A 23,022-nucleotide genomic window follows, 5' to 3' on the forward strand; every position below is an offset into this window, starting at 1 on the left:
TTTAATTAAAAAAATTTTAATGTTTACTTTTATTTCTGAGAGAGAGAGACCGAGTGCGAGCAGGGGAGGGGCAGAGAGAGAGGGAGACACAGAATCGGAAGCAGGCGTCAGGTAGATTTTATTTTTTAACCGATTTAATTTGGCAGAAACATTACGCAAAAAGTACAGTGATTTCCCATATAGAAGTTCAGCCCCCTCACAATTTCTATCTCCTAACATTTCATATTAGTGCGGTACATTTGTTACCACTGACAAACCAATATTGATGCTGTTTTCCTAAAGTCTGTAGCTTACTTTAGGATTTGCTCTTGGTGTGGTCGGGTTTTGTGGATTTTGACCTATGCATTATATCATATATCCACCACCGTCCAAAACAGTTTCCTTTCCTGAAAAATGCCCTGTGCTCCACCGACTTATTCTTTTTTCTCTCATCCTGAATCTCTATCACCCACTGATTTTCTTTTTTCTTTTTTTTTTTTTAACAATTTCCACAGTTTTTCTTTTTCCAGAAAGGGAATTCATAATTCATTTCTGTGATATCAATATTTCTGTTTCAAAGCCTAAATATCCTCCTTGGGGTTATCTCGTGTATTGTTTTAATAATTAATATTTTAAAATTCACTATTGTCTCTTGCTTGCACTCTCCCCTTCTGCCACATAAATATGTCAATCGTCCTTAATTTCGGTCATCTATGCTACAGTCCTAATAACTAATATTATAAACAAATTACTATAATTAGTATGATTCAAGGGGAACCTAAGACCCTCAAAGTTAGGTGGAATCAATATGAAAACATGTCGATTTTACCAAGAGGATACAATTATGATGATAAACCCAACCATCAAAGCCTTCCCAGTATCAGAGAACTACCTCAGAAACATTGATTTTCTCACCAACTCCTGTTACTGTTCTAGAAGGATGTCGGTAAACACATCATAAGATTTCAGAATATAACCCCAAGGACTGGAAGGGAGATTATTAGATTGCATACTATCCTTTACAACTTGAAGCTCCTGTTATTACTTGAAACTGATACTTTCTGTCAAGTCAAGAAGAACTAAATTGAAGGTTAACAGTCAGATACGATGAGATGGAAATGCCTGATGAAGGACACTGGATGAGGGAAAGCCTGCCAGTCTGTGGTTGTGAGTCTATAGGGTGGTACAGAAGAGCAGAAGACACCAGGAGTCGACATGAAGAGGGGCAGGGAAAGCACTAGATCAAAACCACAAATTTTTAGACGAGACAGGTGGAGACAGAACGGTGAAGGATATCTAAGTTGTAGACCTTACATACCTGTTTGTACCTTATGCTATCTATTCCTCTACGTAAAACCGACTTAGCACCAACCGGTCTGCGTTCAGATTGCTTATTTTCCTGAAAGAAGTGGTGTTCATGCCCCCAGGACGGGATTATATTAGCTCAACCATGAGAAGATTATATTCTTGGGGCATCCGGGTGGCTCAGTCGGTTAAGCGTCCGACTTCGGCTCAGGTCATGATTTCACGGTTCATGGGTTTGAGCCCTGTGTGGGGCTCTGTGCTGACACCTCGGAGCCTGGAGCCTGCTTCACATTCTGTGTCTCCCTCTCTCTCTCTCTGCCCCTCTGATGCTTGTGCTCACTCTCTCTCAAAAATAAATAAATAAACATGAAAAAATATTATATTCTTTATAGGCTTCTAGGTATGCCCAAACTATGAAGAAATACTTGAAGCTTCCATTCATGTTTAGCCATCTGAGATCGACTTCTTGTGCCATAATTTCCCATGGTACTTTTCACTGCTGCATTCTTCAGCATATAAATCAGAGGGTTGAGCAAACATTTCCCATTTGTATAAAACACAGCTATCATCTTTTTTTTTTTAAGTTTATTTTTGAGAGAGTGACAGAGCGCGAGTGGGGGAGGGGCAGAGACAGAGAGTGAGACCCAGAATCTGAAACAGGGTCCAGGCTCCTAGTTGTCGGCACAGAGCCGGTGGCAGCGGGATGCTGCTGGTCGCAGCCCTACGGTGGGGCCTGACCATGGGGCTGGACCCTGGGGCTTGAACTCATGAGCCGCAAGATCATGACCTGAGCTGAAGTCGGACCCTTAACTGACTGAGCCACCCAGGCGCTCCAATCACAGCTGTCATCTTATCCATGGGGAAGGTGGTTGCAGGGCGTGTGTGTATATAAATATGCAAGGACCGAAGAACAAAATGGCCACAATGATGTGGGAGACACAGGTGGAGAGGGCTTTTCTCCTCCCTTCAGCACTGTGGTTTCTCAGAGAATACAAGATATTAACATAGGAGCACATCAGCATGACAAAACTCAGGGTACAAATGGCCCCGCTATTGGACCCCAAGAGTAGGTTGATTACGTAAGTGTCTGTACAGGCGAGTCTCAACAATGGCTGCAAGTCACAAAAATAGTGATCGATCACATTGGAACCACAGAAGGGTAAACTCAAGGCCAGAAAAACCTGAGCTAAAGAATGTACGCAGGACCCCACCCAGGCCATAGCCACCAGCACAGCACAGACCCGTCGACTCATGATGGTTGTGTAGTGCAGGGGCTTACAGATGGCCACATAGAGGTCAGTGGCCATGAGGATAAGAATGAAGATCTCCAGGCAGCCAAAGAAATGGAACGGGAAGACCTGTATCACGCACTCACTGAAAGAGATAGTGGTCTTTTTTTAAAGGGCATCCACAATCATTCCAGGGGCTAAGGAAGTACAGGAGCAGGTGTCAGATAAGGATCGGTGGGCTAGGAAGTAGCACACGGGACTCCTGAGTTCCCCGGGGGGGCCTTGACAGTGGTAATGATCAGAACGTTACCCAGCAACATGCCCGAATAGAGAAGCAAGAAAATGACAAACGCTGTTTTCCTCCTAACAGGATCCCCTGTCAACTGGAGCAGGAAAATTTAACATTATTCAGCTGCATGATCATGAGTGAGAAGGGGAAGTGTGAAAAGATTTGTCTGTGAAAAAATAAAGAAATTGATTTACGGTGTGCTAGGAGACGTTATGGAATATTTTAAGCAAAATAATTCATGATACCGTGTGTGATTGTGGGATATTTTCAGCAAAAATAAATATTCCTCATCAGGTACATTTTGTGGGTGTTTTTTTTTCCATGTCACTACAGTATTTTGTTTTTAATTTTTAATGACCACTTCAATGGGCATTATGAGTCCCAAATTATCTTACTAGTGTGACACCTTTCTCAGCACTCCTCAATGTTTATTTACTTTGAGAGAGAGAGAGGGAGAGGGAGAGAAGGGGCAGAGAAAGAGGGAAACACAAACCAAAGCAGGCTCCAGGCTCTGAGCTGTCAGCACAGAGCTGGACGCGAGGCTCCAACTCACAGACTGTGACATCATGACCTGAGCTGACGTCGGATGCTTAACCCACTGAGCCACCCAGGGAACCCCTAGCACTCTTCAAATATAACCCCCTGCTAGATTTGACATGATTCTGATTGATTTTGCCAATTCAGTGATTATAAAATTAAGTTATGTGGCCCCATACTATTATTTCCTTCTTTATTTATATTTTAAATACATTTAATAAATACTGGGGTCCTGTTTTGCATCGTATATTGCTCAACTTACAGGATTTGACTGTTCTTGGAGGTTCATGAAGATTCATGTGACCTCACATGTCACTCCCAATCTTATAAAGAATGTCCTTTTGATGCATATGTTTATATATCATGTATTTGTTACACGTATTTTTATAAATGTATTATTTGTAAATCCAACATCTTCTGCTTCTCTGCATACCTTCTCACATATAGCAGCTTTAAAGGAGGAACACGAAATACAGCATTTAAATAATATGCCGGAAATTTCAAGCATATTTGTGATACGTAGGACTTGATCAATACAAACGAACAGAAGTGAATATTCTTTCATATTTGAAAATATCTCACACATCCCTGTTTCTGTTTTTCTTTCTCCATTTTCTGAACGGCAACCTGAGAGCCCTCAGAGCCTCTGGATATACATTTGTAAGTGAAAAGAGAGAGATAAACTTCATCGTTCATATATTCACAAATCAACGTTTTAACGTAAGCGTCTCAGATCTTGGGTGGCTGTGCATGGGTATCACCTGGCATTTGATGTAGGACCAGATCATGATTGTAGCCCCTTAAGCTGCACATTCAGGGAACAGAGCAGAGAAGCAGAAATGGGAAGAAGATGTGATTTTAAAAAGAACATAGCATATAGTCAGTAACTGATTGATTCCTAATTCTTTTCAGTCCTGGCAAAGTCAATGATCACTTTGAAATGTTGGGGTGGTTGAGTGACTCAGTCGATTGAGCATCTGACTTCGGCTCAGGTCATGATCTCGCGGTTCATGGGTTCGAGCCCCGCGTCGGGCTCTGTGCTGACAGCTCGGAGCCTGGAGCCTGCTTGGGATTCTGTGTCTGCCTCCCTCTCTGCCCCTCCCCTGCTTGTCTCTGTCTCTGTCTTTCTCTGTCAGAAACAAACATTAAAAAAATAAATAAATGTTATTTCTTTCAATGAAGATTTTTTTTTAATTTGAAATGTTTTCTTGACCAAAATTTCAAGAAAAGCCTTTTATCAAGATGATGTTGGAAGGGACACTATATGCAAATACCAATATAAACTGAAATGTGGTGTATTTAAATATAACCTGGAGGACTTCCTCTTCCTATTGTGTTCCTCCCCAATCTCATCCATACTTCCAATAAATTGTCTTACAATATTTTCATGACCATCATTTCAAGAACAAAACCCTTTTCTTTTTTTTTCAATTAATTATGTATGTGCTTGTGACAATTTTAGAGACTCTCACTCAAAAAATAAAAAATAAATAAAAAGGAAACTAACATGTGTGGTTATGAACCACATATGACACTGGGGTATTTCATACTATTTCTTGTATTCCTCGTTGTATTTCTGAGTTATATGATATTACCTAATTCTATAATACAGGAAATGAGGCTTAGAGAGTTTAGCAATTAGCCCAACATTCACAAAAGTTATGGAAAAGAGCAAGTTAATTCTGTTTCCTGAGCTCTTTTTAAGATTTGGCATCTAGGAAATAAAGACATTTAATAAAATTGGTAAGACTACTGTTTGAATACTATCCTTGCTTATACTTGGTAGTAGATTTCTCTTACAACCTTGGCAAGATTGGTCAGGTTTTAAATTCTACATATCAACTCCAAATAATTACAATAAAATTTAAAAAAAAAGATAAATCCAAGGGGACATTTCACTTAATATCAAACTTCTTAATATAAGAAATATTTGGGGAACTGGTTTCCTTTTTTAAATTATCTATCTATCTATCTATCTATCCATTTTGGGGGAAAGAGAGAGAGAATGGGGAAGGGAGAGAATCCCAAGCAGAGTTTGTTTTGTCAACACAGAGCCTGATGTGGGGCTCCCTCCCCCAAATTATGAGATCACGACCTCAGCTGAAATCAGGAGTTGAACGTTTACCTCACTGAGACACCCAGGTGCCCTGGTTTTCTTTTTATATTCAGATGGTTACTGCTATAGAAATGTAGCAGTAACAAATCAGATCAATTCACAAATCCTTTTATTTTCTACATCTCCACATTTTCACCTCTTTCTTGTGGCTGTTGTCACCACTTTTGGAAAGGGATAGGGAAAAGGATGAAGCAAAATACTAACATATTTCTCCTAATGTGCAAACTCATCTAGATGAAAATGTGGATAATCTTGGAAAACCTGTATAGGCACAGAAAGTTTTCTGTATAGATTTCTCCCTTAATTTCTTGTTAGGGTCCATTTACTGTGGAGCCAACCAGAACCTTGATTAAATAGTCATCATTTAGGGGCACCTGGGTGGCTCAGTCGGTTGAGCAACCGACTTCAACTCAGGTCATGATCTCATGGTGTGTGAGTTTGAGCCCCGCATTGGGCTCTGTGCTGACAGCTCGGAGCCTGAAGCCTGTTTCGGATTCTCTGCTGTGTCTCCCTCTCTCTCTGCTCCTCCCCTGCTTGCACTCTGTCTCTGTCTCTGACTGTCTCTGTCAAAAAAAAAATAAATTTAAAAAATTAAATTTCCCCTCCCCCGTTCATGCTCTGTCTCTCTCTGTCCCAAAAATAAATAAACGTTGAAAAAAAAATTAAAAAAAAATTAAATTTAAATTTAAAAATTTAAAAAAGTAGTCATCATTTGATGTACTTTGAAAAATGATATAATACTATAGGGGGCTTACTTTGATGTTGGTTTTTACATGTGAGTGAAAAGGTAAATTAGGAAAAGTAAGCTAATCAATGAGAGAAGCAGATGTCTAAGACATTACAGAGATTAGGTTTTCTCCTCAAGGTTGGCATTTATCCAGATGACACTCTTTGAGCAAATGCGTGTTGTGTGCCTAATGCCAAACACAGACATCAGTGCCATGATATTCAGTCTCTTGAAAATATGGGCAGTCTAGCAGAGGAGAAAGAGAGAGAGATGCAAAAGATCAAACGGAGGTCCTAAAAGGTGGTACAAGAGTATCTGTGATAATTAAGAGAACGTGCTCTTTTTGGCCGAGAGGAATAAGAAGTCCTCATGCAGGAGGTGTGTTTGAGATCAGCTTTAAAAAAGGATAGGTCTGAAATAAGAGAGCATGCTCACTGGAAGGAAACCACAAGCAAGAAGCAAAGGGAAAGAACTACCAGGCTTGAATGGGCAACAGTTGAGAAGGTCAGTTTGGTTGGGGTTTAAGGAACAATGCTGGGGAAAAAAGCTGAAAATCCAGATGTGACCTAATGTGCATTTTGCATGACGTTGGGGATAATAACAATAATAAGAATAATAATATCCTCCCAGAGTCTTTGGAAGCATTGGGCATAATAAAGGAAAAGTCCTTGTGCAGTCCCTGAGCACACGTGCAGTAACATTACTATGACTGGTTTTAGGAGGGCAGGGGGAGGCTGTTCCCTGTATTTGAGTGAGAAGTGCCACAGTTGAGGCTGTGTGGTGGCTAAAGCAGGAGCCCAAAGATATGGGCGGGTGGGGAGAGACATGAGGCAGCTGAGAGACCAACGAGGTAACAGGTATGCTCTTGGCCTGACAGAATCCATTTCTGGACTTGGCCCCTCTCTTGAGTTGGAACTCAGGGATAGACGATAATGAGAGAATTGGTGAGAGGGAAGAGGAAGAAGAACCGGCGAAGAACAGAGGAGGCAAAAAGCCCTCATCCTTCTTGACCTTTGGTGCGAAAATCATTTTTTGTTTTCTTATTGACTCTCCATCCCCATTTGCATATTCCATCTCAGAATCTGGAAATGGCTTGCACACTGTCAGGGCTGGGGGCATGACTCAGGGCTGAAATTAGGTTTGCATCTTCTTTGTCTGACGGAGGCATGAGGAGAACCCTGGTTTCCTGGGGACTCCTTTTCTCCCCGGAAATGGCTGCCTAGGCATTGTGGCCTCCTGTTCGTACTGATCAAGCTGATCAAGTCCCTTTTACCTCCTCACATTCTCATGCCCATTTTGAAGCCTGAAGTTGTAAATGATACTGAGTTAACCACAAGGTAAGCTTGTCTTTCAGGGACGGAACAAAGTGGGGACCCTTCCTTGCAAGAATATTGATTCCATCATGTTCTTTCTGTCTGGCCCGGCTTTCCTGTGAACTTACTTACGTGGCTCCTCAAAATGTAGTTGAGTTGGAGGCTAATCCAGGCAAAAGGCTGACTGGATGCAAAGGAGTGTTTCCAAATGGTGCTTACTTCGGCATTTCTGTTACACTGGGATTCTCACTGGGGATGGGCAAGAATCTTACAGCTTCACTAACAGAGCTATTTGCAGACCTTGCCCAGGGTGGAGAGCCACTAGCTCAGACATGGCTGTGCACCTTGCTGAAACCAGATGTCTTCTTTACCTTCCTGGCATGACTTAGAGGGCACACATGTCCTACAATGAAGGTTTATTCTTGTGAATAAATAAATATTTATGTATATATATATAAATATATATAATATATATTAATATAATAAAATAATAATAAATAATAATTATATATATATAAATAAACATTATTGTGGCTTATTTGGCTGGGAAGGTTAAGTGTAAGAGGCAGAAAGCAGATGTCTGCAGGTGTTTCTGTGTTGACATTGCCTTTGTATAAACTGATGGAGATTTGGCATATTTACAACCAAAGGAATTCAGAAAAAAAAAAGATGTCATATGGGATTCTTGATAGGTAAATGTAAATGTAATTGCTTATATTTTTGAAGTACTTTGTGAGTCAATTTACATGAATTTCTCATCTCTTTTGTAAAGGTAAGGAGACTGAGTTTGGGAAGCTGGGTATTCAGTCCAAATGGACTCACCAGCACGCAGTGGAGCTAAGATTCAAACTCAAGTCTCATCATTGGTTCGCTGGAACTCTTTGTTTTTTAAGTTTGCTTATTTATTTATTTTGGTGGGGGGGGGAAGGGCAGAGAGAGAGGGAGAGAGAAAATCCCAAGCAGGCTCCACACTGTTAGCACAGAGCCTGACAAGGGCCCCAACTCACAAACTGTGAGATCATGACCTGAGCCCAAAATCAAAGTCTAATGCCTAACTGAGTGAGCCACCCAGGTGCCCCAAGGTTGCTGAAATTCTTAAGTGTGATACTATACTACCTCGAAACGTTGCATAATAAAAGAAAGAACAAAGTATACCATTACGGAATGCTTAATGAATTGTCATTTCTTTAATAAATAAAGAAAATAATATCGGTTAACACCTACTATGGGTAGCTCAATAGTGATTGGTGGTTTGCTTTAGGGGTACATGCCGTGTAATGCATGAGATTCTTATTTCTTGTTGTATCCTAATGGTAACTTTAAAAGGTAGATGTAATTATTTCCACTTTACAAAGTTGAAAGCTGAGCTCTGAAGAAGTAAAGTGACTTCCTTAAGATCACCCACAGTTTGTTGCAGAGCTCAGCTTTCACCCAGATCCACCTGCCTATCTTGCTCATTTCCGCTCTTTCCACTGTGTCATGATGCCTTTAGGTAGTAGATTAATAGGAAAGCAGCACTCAGCATTAAACTTTTTCCATGGGGGAGGGGAAGGAAAGAAAATGTAAAAAAGAAAAAGAAAAAAGAAAAAAAAAAAAAGGTTAGAGTGGGAGAGAGCCAAGGCATAAGAGACTCTTAAAAACTGAGAACAAACTGAGGGTTGATGGGGGGAGGGGAGGAAGGTGGGTGATGGGTATTGAGGAGGGCACCTTTTGGGATGAGCACTGGGTGTACGGAAACCAATTTGACAATAAATTTCATATATTGAAAAAAAAAACTTTTTCAATAAAAAATACAAATATAATGTATAATATATTTTTGATAACAACAGGATTCTATTTATGAAACAGAATACAAGAAATGAAAATGAAAGACCATTATTTCTCTTGAACACAGACATGAAAAATTTTAACAAAACATTAGTAAATCAGATCCTGCAATAAAAACCAATACACCACAGTCTAGGGGGTTCATCCGAGCAATAAAAGCCTTGTTTGACAATTAAAAAAACAATCAATGTAATTCATCATATTAACAGACCAAATTAAGAGAACCATAATATCATATCAGGAGATGTAGAAAAAGCTTTCAACAGAATTCAACATCTTGTTGTGATTAAAATCCTTGACAATCTAGGAACAAAATGAACTTCATTGGCCAAATAAAAAATATCTAGGGATAACCAAGAGCAAATACAATATTTAATGGTAAGACACTAACTTATTCTCCTCTGTGATCTAGAACAAGGCAAAAATGTCCTTTTTCACCACCGACTACTCAACATTGTTCTGAAAGTCCTAGCTGATTTATTAGACCAAAAAAAAAGTCATACAAAGTAAAAAAACAACTAAAACTGTCTTTATTTCTATGCAACACAAGTGCCTATGTTAAAATGTCAAGGAATCTACAAGTATCTTGTGAAACTAACAAGTGAGTTAGCAAGTTCATAGGATACACTATCAACATGCATAATTGATTGCCAAGAATAGACAAATAAAATCTAAAATTTTTAAAAATTATAATAAAACTTGTTTGCATATAAATTTAATGAAATATGGTCAAGATCTATAAGCAGAAAATTATAAAACAATATTGAAAGGAATCAAGAAGATCTCAGCAAATGGAGAATATACACAATTCATAACTAAAAGACGCAGTAGTGTTAAGGTGTCAATCCTAGCAATTTTTATTTTTTTAAATATCAACAAGGTGATTCTCAAGCTGATATGAAAAGGCAAAGTGACTAGAATAGCAAAAATAATTTTAAAAAAACCCACAATGTTGCAGGACTCATATTACTATTAATTTAGAATCAATTACATATTATTAGAATTAATTACATATTAATTTAGAATTGCTATAAAGTTACAGTAATCAAGATAGTGTGCTATCAGTGGATGGTCTGGTATTGGTGAAAAGCGTATACACAAAGATCAATGGAACGAAAAGAAAAAGGTGATTTGGTGGAGAAAAGATAGTGTTTTTAACAAACAGTGCTAGAACAACTGGATGTCCACATACAGAAAATGAACTTACACCCATGACACAGTTTACACAAAATAGCTCAAAATGCATCATAGATATGAAAGTATTTTAAGGGACCCAGGAAGATACACTTAGATTATTTTTTGAAGGGGAAGAGTATCCACGGAGCAGATGAGTTTTTTGAGCAAACAAGTATGTAGCTAGAAGGAATGGGAGAGTGAAGGCAAAGGTATGTAAGAAAAGAGAAGAGGGATACGAGATCCCATGGAGAAAATTCTGAGGTCTGAAGGAGATGTAAAAACATACTAAATCAAGTTTGAGGGAGACCTCTAACCACAAGAGAAAAAGATTGGAAAAAGAAAGGTTTAGTTGGATTGTAGGAAATAGACTGATCACGAGGAGATTCCCAGAATCCCTTGGTAATTTGTATTTCAGAAGCAAAACATACTAACAGCTTGTGCCAATTTTCAAGGGCTATGACCTCTGGCTAGTTTTATACTTTTTATAAATAAGACCCCCAAAGAACCATTAATGTAGAAAATAACAAATGATTATAAACCCATTAACTCTTAGGACAAAAGATAGCATTTCTGTCCTTCCACAGGCTCGTGCTCTATCTCGTTGTGTCACCTCTGTTTTACAGGAATCCTATGTATTATCACATTGTTCTGCCCCAGTTCCTTCATATGTGAAATGAGGTTGGTAATAGTATTTATTGCGTAGAGTTGTTATAAAGTGAAATAAGCTCAACCCCACCAGTGATTCATGGCTGACATAAAGCACATGTTTACTAAGTGTTTCCTACGGTTAGTGGAGCTCAGAGGGCAAAGCAGAATCAAACATCAGTTTTGAATATAGATGTAAACAGAGGAAAGGTTATTGAAAATGACATAAGACTAGAGCAAAATTATAGAATGTTCATCTCCACTGTTGGCAAATTATTTCAGTGAGCCTTTCATAACCCTCAAAGGACATGAAAGAAAGTTCAATGCCTGTAAGTTTCCTTAAGGTTTGCCTAAATGGAAATTAATTTACCTTAAATGGAAATTTACCTTAATGGCAACACATCCTTAAAAAACTTACCTCAAATGGAAGTGTGTTAAAAAATACATGCATCCTCTTCCCCCAGAGAATGATAAAAACACTATGTGGGAACGGATGGGTATCATTTCTTAACATAACGGCCATATCTAGAGTTTGATCCCCAGATGATAGCAAAGGGAAAAAAGAAAGTCAAATTGCATCAACAGCAGATCTCAGTCACCAAGGACCAAGGATCTCACGCTGCAGAGGTACCTTTTTTTGCAGGGCATTTGCCATCTGGTTGTAAATCTGCTGTAGTAACTTGGATCTAAGAGGATAATGACCGGTGAATTGATTACTTGGGGACATAAAAAAATTAACTCAAACTAAATAAGCAATACCTTGGGAGGAAACACATGTACTTGGAGGATATAAACAATATTTGAAATTTTATTTAGCATTGGTTTCAAGGCTGAAGCCCTGAGGAATAATGCAGTGATACAAATACTGAGTCTGTATAAACTGGGATTTGACTAGTTTTGGAAAACTAAGTACTCGTCTTGCCTTTCAGCTTTTTTCTTTCCTGAGGTGTGACCTCCTATCATTTGTTTGAAATGAAGGTATGATAGGTGGTGGTAGTGAAAAAAAATGCATGAATTTTCTAAATTTTTATGTGTGCATCGAAGGAAATTAGGCAGTGAAACTCATGGGTAACACTCACTGAGCTGATTAAAATTCCAAATCGGAAACTTGAAAGATAGTCATTCAAATAGTTAAAGAATGCAATTTCAGTGAAGAGAGGACATTAAAAAAATATAAAAGGACAGACTCAAAGTCAGTGCAAAGAAAAAAAAACGGTGAGTAATTTTTTACCATTATTCTGCATAAATCTGTAATAATTTTGAAAAAATATTTTTAACTATTATGTTAGGAAAACATTAATTAGCAGCTAATTTTAAAGTAGACTTTGCTGTGAATTCTATACTCTAAAACTTTTTGGTTTAAGAAAAGACTAAATTGAAAGATCTTGGTTGTCTACTGAGGGTAGCATGACACATTCTAGAAAACTGAGATCAAAGTCATGTGCGAATTCTGCCTTTTTTATTGGATGACTGCACATCAAAAGGACCAATTATGATAACTTTAGGGAGATGGTCAGTAAGACATTGATCACAAATAAAGTAATTTTATTTCTGGAAAAGACATATGATAGGATAATCGAGGCTAGTGCCTTCATTCTTCCTAAGAAACTTATTATCCAAGAGTGTATGGGGTCCCAAATGCAAGGTGTGGCAATATTAGGGCATGCACTCAAATATTTTTCTCCAACTATTTTTGTTATGTGACCAATAGCTAAGCATGCAATATCACTACTCATGCTTGAGAGAATAAGAAATATATTGCTTCCCACAAAAGCACGTGAGCTGTACATTTGTTTCTTTCTAGAGTTGGCTTATTTATTCCAGAATCCTGAACTGATTTGGTGTGTGGTTTTTCATGGAGACTTGAGCCTATCTTATAGTTCTGTGTTTCCATTGACACATTTTCCATTTAAATGTGAGTGGCTAAAATGGGACCATGATCCATTCAGGAGAGATCCTGGTTTTGTCTGGAACACTCAGAAATGTATGCAAATTTCCGAGTTGGGCCAGCCGGGGTTCGTGTTAAATTTATGTTGTTGCTTCATTATTTCTCCCTTGAAAGGATGTATAGTGAGGTATTAAGAAACACAAGCACTGGAATTGGAAAACTCAGGTTATAAACCCTTGTTTGCTATATACTAATGTGCTACTATGTACAAGTGCCTTAACCTCTGTAAACTAGAGTAATTCGAAGTTATTTTTCTTTGTGTACATTAATTTAAATACAATAATACTATCATGTGTGCACTATTTTATTTTTTTAAAAGATGTTTCTCATCTATAATCAAAGCTAAGTCTCAGAACCAGTCTGAATTATATAGAGCAGGGTATATTTTCCCAGGTTTCAAATGAAGAAAAACTTCTTAAAAGAAATTAACTGCTTTGCGAAGGTCCTATATGAAGTTAGTGGCTAAATTAAGGCGTGTAACCAGGGATTTACCTCAAATTACAATGAATGATTCGATTATGCACATAATATTTTTAAAGAGATTAAAATATGTGCCAGGCAATCATAGTAGCCGTATGTCTGTGAAGAAGTTGAACTGATGTCAGGAAATTAAGCATAGCTGTAGCCTTCTGAACTGAGACAAATAGAGATTAAGTAATATTATTAGCGAAGTCCTAATAAATGCAGACGGACTGATGAAATGGCTTTGCTTGAGAACATTCTAAGCCTTTCTTCGCTTATAGACTTAAAATTATGTAAAAAGCCTTTATGCTTGACCAAAGATAAGAAACATATTTCAAGTATGTTTAATGAAGGATTCAAGCCAGTAATATATTCAGTATTATAATTTTATGCAAATTAAAATAGCCTCTTTAACTTATTGGTTAATATCAGTATAATCTGATTTGGGGAATCATCCTGAAGTTATTTCTCTATAATTTTTTCTTAAACTCATTCAAGTTCTTAAAATTCCACTATGGAAATTAATGTTTTTGTTTTAAAATTCCATCTGCCTTACAGCAGGATTATTCATTGTGTGGGTGACCATGTTAATTTGCTCAGTAATAGAAAGGGTTGAAGAAGAAACTTAAATAGGAGTTGATAGAGAAGCCAGGTACGGTATAAAGTTAGGGCTGAAAATACATAGGATGAAAATGCAGACCTCATGAAGATATCTGGTCAAGGTTGAGCATCAGATTATAAAAATACTTGATGGCACACATTGCTAAACAGTCAGTGCCATGTTTTCAGGAGCATCTAAGATTTGATTCTGGATTGATCACAGGCAATCATGTTGACTAAGCTAGACATTGATCACAATTTGCTATTAGGTCGTGGAGTCTCCTTAGAGAGTCATTTTAATGGAATACTTGATTTTTTTAATGTTTATTTATTTATTTATTTATTTATTTATTTATTTATTTATTTTGGGGGGCTGGGGGTAGGGTCAGAGAGGGAAGGAGAGAATCCCAAGCCTACTGCACACTGTAAGTGTGAAGCCGGATGCAGGGCTTGATTTTATAAACCCTGAGATCATGACTTGAGCCAAAACCAAGAGTCAGTCACTTAACCGACTGAGCCACCCAGGCGGCCCTTTGAATGCTTGATTTTTATTCTCTGACATATTTGAATGAGGCATATTAAAGCTAGTAAATTCCTTGAATAGGATATGATTATCATTCTACCCACGAGAAGCTTCAGATATGGCCTCATGAATTGTATATTTCAGGTGATTTCATGGATGCCATCTACGTTGGACCATGGATCAAAGCAATAATGTCACTGTATTTATTCTCTTGGGACTTTCCAAAAACAAGAACATTGAAACCCTTTGTTTTGTGTTATTTTTATTTTGCTACATTGCTATTTGGATAGGAAACTCACTCGTAATAATTTCCATCATGGGCAGTCAGCTAATTGAGCAACCCATGTATTTTTTCCTTAATTACCTCTCACTCTCCGACCTTTGCTACACATCCACCGTGACACCCAAACTAATGACTGACTTGTTGGCAGAGAGGAAGACCATTTCCTACAGTAGCTGCATGACACAACTCTTTAGCACACATTTATTTGGAGGCATCGAGATCTTCATCCTCACGGGGATGGCCTATGACCGCTACGTGGCCATCTGCAGGCCCCTGCACTACACGGTCATCATGAGCAGACAGAGGTGCAACACAATCATCACAGCCTGCTGTACTGGGGGGTTTGTACATTCTGCCAGCCAGTTCCTGCTCATCATCTTCTTACCCTTCTGTGGCCCCAATGAGATAGATCACTACTTCTGCGACGTGTACCCTTTACTGAAACTAGCCTGTTCTAATACACACCTCATAGGTCTCCTAGTCATTGCCAATTCAGGCCTAATTGCTTTGGTGACCTTCGTCGTGCTGATGTTGTCTTACTTTTTTATACTGTGCAGTGTCAGGGCTTACTCTGCAGAGAGTCGCAGCAAGGCTCTTTCCACCTGCAGTGCTCACATCACAGTTGTGGCTTTGTTTTTTGCACCTGCACTGTTCATCTATATTAGACCAGCCACAACGTTTCCAGAAGACAAAGTGTTTGCTCTTTTCTATACCATCATTGCCCCCATGTTCAACCCTCTGATCTACACGTTGAGAAACACAGAGATGAAGAAAGCCATGAAGAAAGTGTGGTGTCGTCATATATTCTCGGAAGGAAAGTAGTTTTGCAGATGCTTTTCGGATTTTCAGGCCATGGTTCCTCGAAACCCAGGACTTGGATGAGATCCATTCTTATCAGCTCCTGGCCTTGCTGCTTGGAGGGATAAGTGGGCGAGCAGGAAGCACACCCTTCTGTTGTTTTATGATCCTATGGTAACAGCTCACCAACAAATTGAGTATCATTCTTATTCAGATGTTCTTCCACTTGACATAGTCATTAAGAATTGTGTTTATGTGATATGAAATTAATGATATTTTAAAGGCGAAAGATTATAGCACTATTTGGCTCTTGTGCCAGAAAAAAAAAAAAAAGATAAAATGGAGCATGCGTGTTTTCACACCTTAAAATGCTAAAGAACTGAATAAAATATCACCTTCCATTTTTCAGCTTTTTACTCAACTCTAAATACAGAAAATTGCACTTATTGTTTATGTATGGTTCATGCATTCCCACAAACTGAGCGGTATCCGGTAATCAGTGACCAGATGAAGTGTTAGAAAATTACCAGTGCACCTGAAGTCCTCCTCATTTCTCTGCATAATTACTAACCTCCCAAAGGTAATTGCTATCTTGTCTCTAAATCAACTGGTTTTACATACTCTTGTATTTTGTGGAAAAATAGTGATGCTGATCACACTCTTAGTGTCTGCTCATTACGTTTGTGAGATTCATTCCTCATGTTTTGTGCATTTTCTGAGTGTCTTCATTGACATATACTGTTTCATTGTATGAGTATGTAACAGTTAATTTATCCATTCCCTTGTTTCTAGACATTTGGGTAGTTTCCCATTAAGATCATTATGAGTAGCTTCTTTGAATATTCATGAACATTTCTTTTGGTGAATACCGACCCTCTAATTGTTTCTTTAACAAACTTTATATTGTAATTAATACTTAACATTTTAGGGCAGTGGTTGTATGCTTGTGTTAATACTTTGCTAATACATTACTGGCATAAAACTATATAAATAAAAAAATTATCAATAGAAAACCACTAGAATGAATGCAATAAATGGCTTAGAAATATGTAAAACTTTTGGCACTTCTAGGACCCTCACAATAGGGTATGTAATATGTTAATTAATACAAACCAACCTGTCTATCATAGATACACAACTCTTAGAAAGAAGAAAACTCTTAGAAGAGCATTCATAACTCAGAACAACCCCCAGAAACAGAGCATTAGGTTATGTTAGCAAGATTCACACATAAGTGGTCACAATTGGGAAATTGTAATACGTAAGATATTCACTGGAATATATGAATTTGCTTGTCATAATGAGCATGACTAGCAAAATTCTTTATTTAGCTAGTGAAAGTGAAAACAAATATTTTGGGGGGCTCCAAATAAGGGCAGTGGTTCCAGATACGAAAGGTAGGCTCTAGGGGCGCCTGGGTGGCGCAGTCGGTTAGGCGTCCGACTTCAGCCAGGTCACGATCTCGCGGTCCGTGAGTTCGAGCCCCGCGTCAGGCTCTGGGCTGATGGCTCGGAGCCTGGAGCCTGTTTCCGATTCTGTGTCTCCCTCTCTCTCTGCCCCTCCCCCGTTCATGCTCTGTCTCTCTCTGTCCCAAAAATAAATAAACGTTGAAAAAAAAAAAAAAAAAAAGAAAGGTAGGCTCTACATAACATGCCATCATTGGATTGTCACCCATCCATATACATGTGCAGAAATGCACAGTAGAGTAAATAACATCTTCCAGGGGCTACTGTCTCTGCCATAATTAGAATAAACAGGCTTGAATAGAACAACAAAAATGAGAGAGGTAATATTTAATTTTTGTTTAAAAGTATCTGATCACACAGCAAAACTACCGATAGAGGAGGAAGTAATGTGAGAAACAGCTTTAAGCGGAATACGTCATACAATGACAGCTTTTATGGCAGTTATCAGAGACAAATAGAATATGATTATAGTTATGATATAAAAATAAAAAAATAATATGTAAAGCATGATATTGTATTAGGATTCTCAAAATTATCCAGGGTGTTAAAATAATTTAGGAAATAAAAAAAAGAATATTTTAATTGTAAACTTGATGGATAAAACAGAGTAGCTATATCTTAAGAAAAACTCAGTAAATAAAATTTCAGATGTTAACAAATTACCAGAAGACAGAATTAGAGAGGAGAGTGATAGAAAAAAAATAGATCTCTTAAGAGACATCATGAATGAAGTAAGAGAAAGCAACCTATGTTTGTCAGACTCTAGTGTTTGGTAATAGTGAGACAAAAATATTTTTAAAAAGGCAAGTATTAGTATTTTTTGAGAACTGATGAAAATAATCTTTAGAAAATATTCAGAGGAGGGAGAAAGAGTTGCTTTTTTAAAAAAATTTTGTAAACATTTATTCATTATTGAGAGACACAGAGAGACAGAGCATGAGCAGGGGAGGGGCAGAGAGACAGAGGGAGACACAGATTCTGAAGCAGGCTCCAGGCTCTGAGCTGTCAGCACAGAGCCCGATGCGGGGCTCAAACCCACAAACCATGAGATCATGACCTGAGCCAAAGTCAGACGCCTAACTGACTGAGCCACCCAGGCGCCCTAAGAGTTGCTCTTACGAAGAATCATAGAAAACACTATTACCAATTAATAATAATTTAAATCATTGAGTAGAAAACAAAATCATTGAGTAGAAAACAGAAGATAATGGAATTGCATAATGAAAGTACTAAAAGAAAAATGTCACCCTTGGCTTCTGTATTTTTGTAAGAAGAGTAAAATGAGGACTTTTCAGTTCAATGAAACAACAGTGAAAAACAACCAAGAATTGACTACAAACCTACACTCCCTAAAAGAAGTTGTGAAGGACGTTTTCATTAAAAGGGAAGAAGTCTGAGAAGAAAGAGGTCCCCGGAGGAACGGATAATGATGGAAATGGTAGACTTATTTATAAACCTAGAAATTGTATTAAAATAGCCATCTTGTCTAAAACATGAGACGAAACATAGAAGGGAGGACAAGATCCTGGCCCACGACATATTATGAGATGGAAGAAAATGATCAGAAGAAAAGGGTTGTTAAGTACCATGTACCATTCAGTGGGATGGGGGGGAGGGGGTTGGTAATAATGTCAGGTTCGGACACTTGTTAGCATCAATGTACAGCCATGATTTCTTACATGTAGCTAAAATAACAGGAAAGAGACAGGCTGGTAGGAAGGTGGTTCAGTAGGTAGACAGGTAAAAATACACTGGAGGAATGAAAGGAGACCCATCCAATTAAAAAGTAAAAAAAAACAAAAACAAAAACAAAAAAAACACACAAAAAAAAAAACAAGGAGAGAAAAAATAGACATATTGGGAAAAGTTGAAAAAAAAAAGGAGCAAAAGTCATGGTAAGAAGGTAGTCCAAATATATAAAACAAAATGAACACAATGGACTAAATTCTCTAGTAGGAAGACAAAGATTATCATAATAGATTAAAATATAGTCCTGCGCTTTTACAAAGGATATTATATGGCATGAAATTTGGAACTACAATCATGAAAAGGAGAGAGCAGGCAAACGCATTAGCACTTGACCCTCCTGATGCCTCGGAAGCAGACATTTCCCGTGAGCCTCTTGGTTCACAAGGCCTGACTATATCGGAGCACTCCCCGCTCAGCGCCAGCCAGCCTACAGCCATGCAAGTTTGTTTACTAGGCTCTTCTGTGAAAGACCACTGCATACTCCAAGCCTCGCGCAGCCCCTCATTTAGCTGCTTCTCTGCACTCAAGCTAAGCAGAGCCGTCCAGAAGCCTGCACAGTACTGCATTCGAGAGGCACGTCCCGCTTTGCTGGGTGACTGGCTTTTCTGGCACCATCTGCAATCTCACTTTTTCCAACCGTGTCTGAATCCCAACCTTGGCAATGGTTCTCCTCTTCCAAGTTCGTTCTTTGGGTACTCTTCCTCAGTCCTAGGTTACTTTTAACACTTGTATTCAAGTATCACTGACCTACAGCAGACGGCACATATTTAAAATGTCCAATCTCATTAAGTTGTGACATAAGTATACGCCTGGGAATCCACCACCATAATCGAGATGGTGAGCGTATCCCTCCCTCTGAAAAGTTTTCGATGTGCTTTGTGTCTTTATAGACGAGTTTGTGTCCTCTAGATCTTTGCGCAAATTTATCATACAGTATATATTCTATGTTGGCGGGCTTCTTTCTGTATAATTATTTGGAGATTAATCCATACTGTTGCATGCCTCAGCCGTTGATTCCTTTTTTATTGCTGAGTGGTATTCCACTCTGCAAATTCCACAATCTCGCGTTGTTTCCACTATTTGGCTCTTACAAATAAAGCTGCTCGGAAACATTCATGTGTAAGTTTCTATGTGAACATATGCTTTCAGTTCTGTTTGGCAAATGTTTATGTAGGGAATGGTTGGTCATCTGTAGGTATACGTTTAACATTTTAAGAAACCACCTCACTGGTTTTTCAAGGTGGTTATACCTGCGTACCTCCCCACAAGAAGTTTATGAATGTTCTCATTGCTCTTCCGCCCTTCATATACTAAGTTTCTTAATTTTAGCCATTTCGAAACCTGTGAACTGATGTTTAGTTGCTACTTTAATTCGCATTTCGTAAATAACTAATGACGTTGAGCAGATTTTCATGCACTTATTTTGACATGACTAAAATGCTGTGATGCCTTTTGGTGAAATGTCTTTTCAAATCTTTTGCCCATCTTGAAGATTTTCACCTAAGTGGCTGAATTTTTAGACATAAAATAGTTTATACTATTCTTATGTAGACTTTTAATATTGCAAAATTTGTAGTGATGCCAATTCTCTCATCCTTGATATTGATAATTTGTATCTTCTTTTCTGTGCTCCTGATCAATCTGGCCAGAGGCTTATCAACTTTATTGAATTTCTTTAATAGATTTTTGTGTTCAATTTTCCCAATTGGTTTTCTTTTGTTTTTCATGGATGTTTACTTTGGTCTTTATTATGTCCTTTTTTTCATGTTGGTGTACTTTTCTTTTTCTAATCTTAAACTGGCAGCTGAGGACATTAATTTGAAACCTTTCTTCTTTTCCAGTATAGATGTTTAGTGCAATAAATTTCCCTCCACGTCCTGTATTCACAGGATCCCACAAACTCTGATATATTTTGTTTCCTTTCCCATTCATATAAAGGGACTTCCTAATTTCCCTTTTGATTTCTTCTTGACCCATGAGGTTACTTGGAAGTGTGCTATATGATTTCCAGATATTTGGAAATTTCCTAGATTTCTTTCTGTTTCTAATTTGATTCCACTGTAATCAAAAAACATACTTCGAAAGACTAGAGTCCTTTTATTATTGAAACTTGCTTCAGGACCCAGAAAATGATGTGTCGTAGTAAATGTTCTGAGTACACTTAGCAAGAATATGTATTCTGAAAAAGTTATATGAAGTACTTCATGTAGACAAAAGTCAAGACAGTTGATGGTTTTGCTCGTCCACTATTATTTTGCTGATTTTCTACTTGTTCCATTAATTATTGACAGATGAGTTCTGAAATATTCAACTATATTGTGAATTTGTCTATTTTCCCTTAAGATTCTATAAGTTGTTGTTTTATGAATTTTGAAGCCCTGTTATTGGGGTCACAAACATTTAGGTAGTTATGACTCCTTGATCACTGGACCCCTTTCCCGTATGACATGAACTTTTTTATCTTTAGTAATATTCTTTAATCTTAAATTATCTTTGATAAAAAAAAAAACCTTTACATCTCTTTTCGCTAGCATTATTTATCTTTTCTATCCTTTTACCTTTAAACTATTATTTGTACCTTCATATGTAAAATACATTTTCTGTATCCAAAATGTAGTTAGGTTGTAGAGGTTTTTTATTTTTGTTTTGTTTTTGTATACTACCTGACAAGGTCTGCTTTTTAATTTTACTGTTTAGACTATTTCCATTTAATGTGATTATTGATAAGGTTGAGTGTTAGTCTATCATCTTGTAATACCTTTCTATTAATTCTATTTGTTCTTCTCTGTTTTCTTTGTCTTCCTTCTCTTGAATCAATTGAGTGTTCCTATGATGCCATTTTATGTACAGTATGATAGCTTTGCAATAATATCCTTCTATTTCTTTCCTTCCAGCCTTGATGGAATATTTTTACACATTTGACTTCTACGTATGTTATGAACACCAGACGTATTGTTATCATTTTTGAAACCACCTCTGTTATCTTGAACAAACTATTTAAACTCTAGAAGATTCTTTTTTTTTTTTTTTTGCTTTGAGGAATAGAGGCAATAATTACCATGAAATTTTTTTTTAAGAATTAAATCAGATAATGCACTTAAAATTCTTAAAACAGTGATTGACCTATAGTAATTAAAAAATGCTTATAAATGTTATGATTAGCTTACTAAGTGAATTGTTCTGATCTAGCTGGGATACTACAAAATACTGATTTTCTGAAGTCTTAAATGAGCTCATATGTATATAGACTTTTTTTTTTAACGTTAAGTTTATTTATTTTTGAGACAGAGAGAGACAGAGCATGAATGGGGGGAGGGTCAGAGAGAGAGGGAGACACAGAATCCAAAGCAGGCTCCAGGCTCTGAGCTGTCAGCACAGAGCCCAATACGGGGCTCGAACTCATGAACCACGAGATCATGACCTGAGCCGAAGTTGGACACTTAACCGACTGAGCCACCCAGGCGCCCCTGTATATAGACTTCTTGTGCAAAAAGGGAGTCCACCCGAATTTCAGTGCACATGATCCTGAATCTATACACCTTGCAGCCCTGCAACCACACAAAGGAAAGTGCCTGGTAATAATTAGAATAGATGTGTACATATTTTGTTGGTTCCTAACTTCATTATACTCTCCAATACTTTTCACCAAACCTGGTGGGTCCTTTTCCAATCTACCGATAGGAGTGGGGAATTTGTTTTACGTTTTAATTAATTTGCTATTTTTTTTCTTTGCACAACCCAACCTTCCATTGTAGCAATGACAGTTAATTACTGTAGAGTGTGGCTACTGGTCCAGGAGAATAGTGGGGTGACAGTCTTTGACTTAATTGTTAACTGAATATTATGCATCTTATGTTGCTTTTGTTAATGACTTTTGTTAGGACTCTGGATCTCTCTCTCTCTGATTTTCTTTTACCTTCTCCTCTCTGGGAATAGGGACCTCCTCCAAAAGAATCCCACTGCTCCCATAGGATTACCCAAATTTCCATCCTGCTTTTCAGAGGAAGAAATTGATCAGAACTGGCAGAATTTCTTTATCTACTTTGGATC

General features: G+C 37.8%; 1 protein-coding gene and 1 pseudogene across 1 annotated transcript; one reads left to right on the forward strand and one right to left on the reverse strand.

The window, feature by feature from the left end:
• Positions 1-1,728: 1,728 nt before the first annotated feature.
• Positions 1,729-2,908, reverse strand: LOC124506037 (olfactory receptor 4C16-like; annotated as a pseudogene).
• An 11,943-nt stretch (positions 2,909-14,851) lies between these two features.
• On the forward strand, positions 14,852-15,781 carry LOC124506144 (olfactory receptor 4P4-like). The gene has a single exon (XM_047072160.1). The coding sequence runs from the start codon at positions 14,852-14,854 to the stop codon at positions 15,779-15,781; it is 930 nt and encodes a 309-aa protein (XP_046928116.1).
• Positions 15,782-23,022: the final 7,241 nt, after the last annotated feature.

The sequence above is a fragment of the Lynx rufus genome, unplaced genomic scaffold (genome assembly GCF_022079265.1).
Source record: "Lynx rufus isolate CCGP_SWC_20201006 ecotype Redwood Valley unplaced genomic scaffold, mLynRuf1.p SCAF_9, whole genome shotgun sequence".
Taxonomy (NCBI): domain Eukaryota; kingdom Metazoa; phylum Chordata; class Mammalia; order Carnivora; family Felidae; genus Lynx; species Lynx rufus.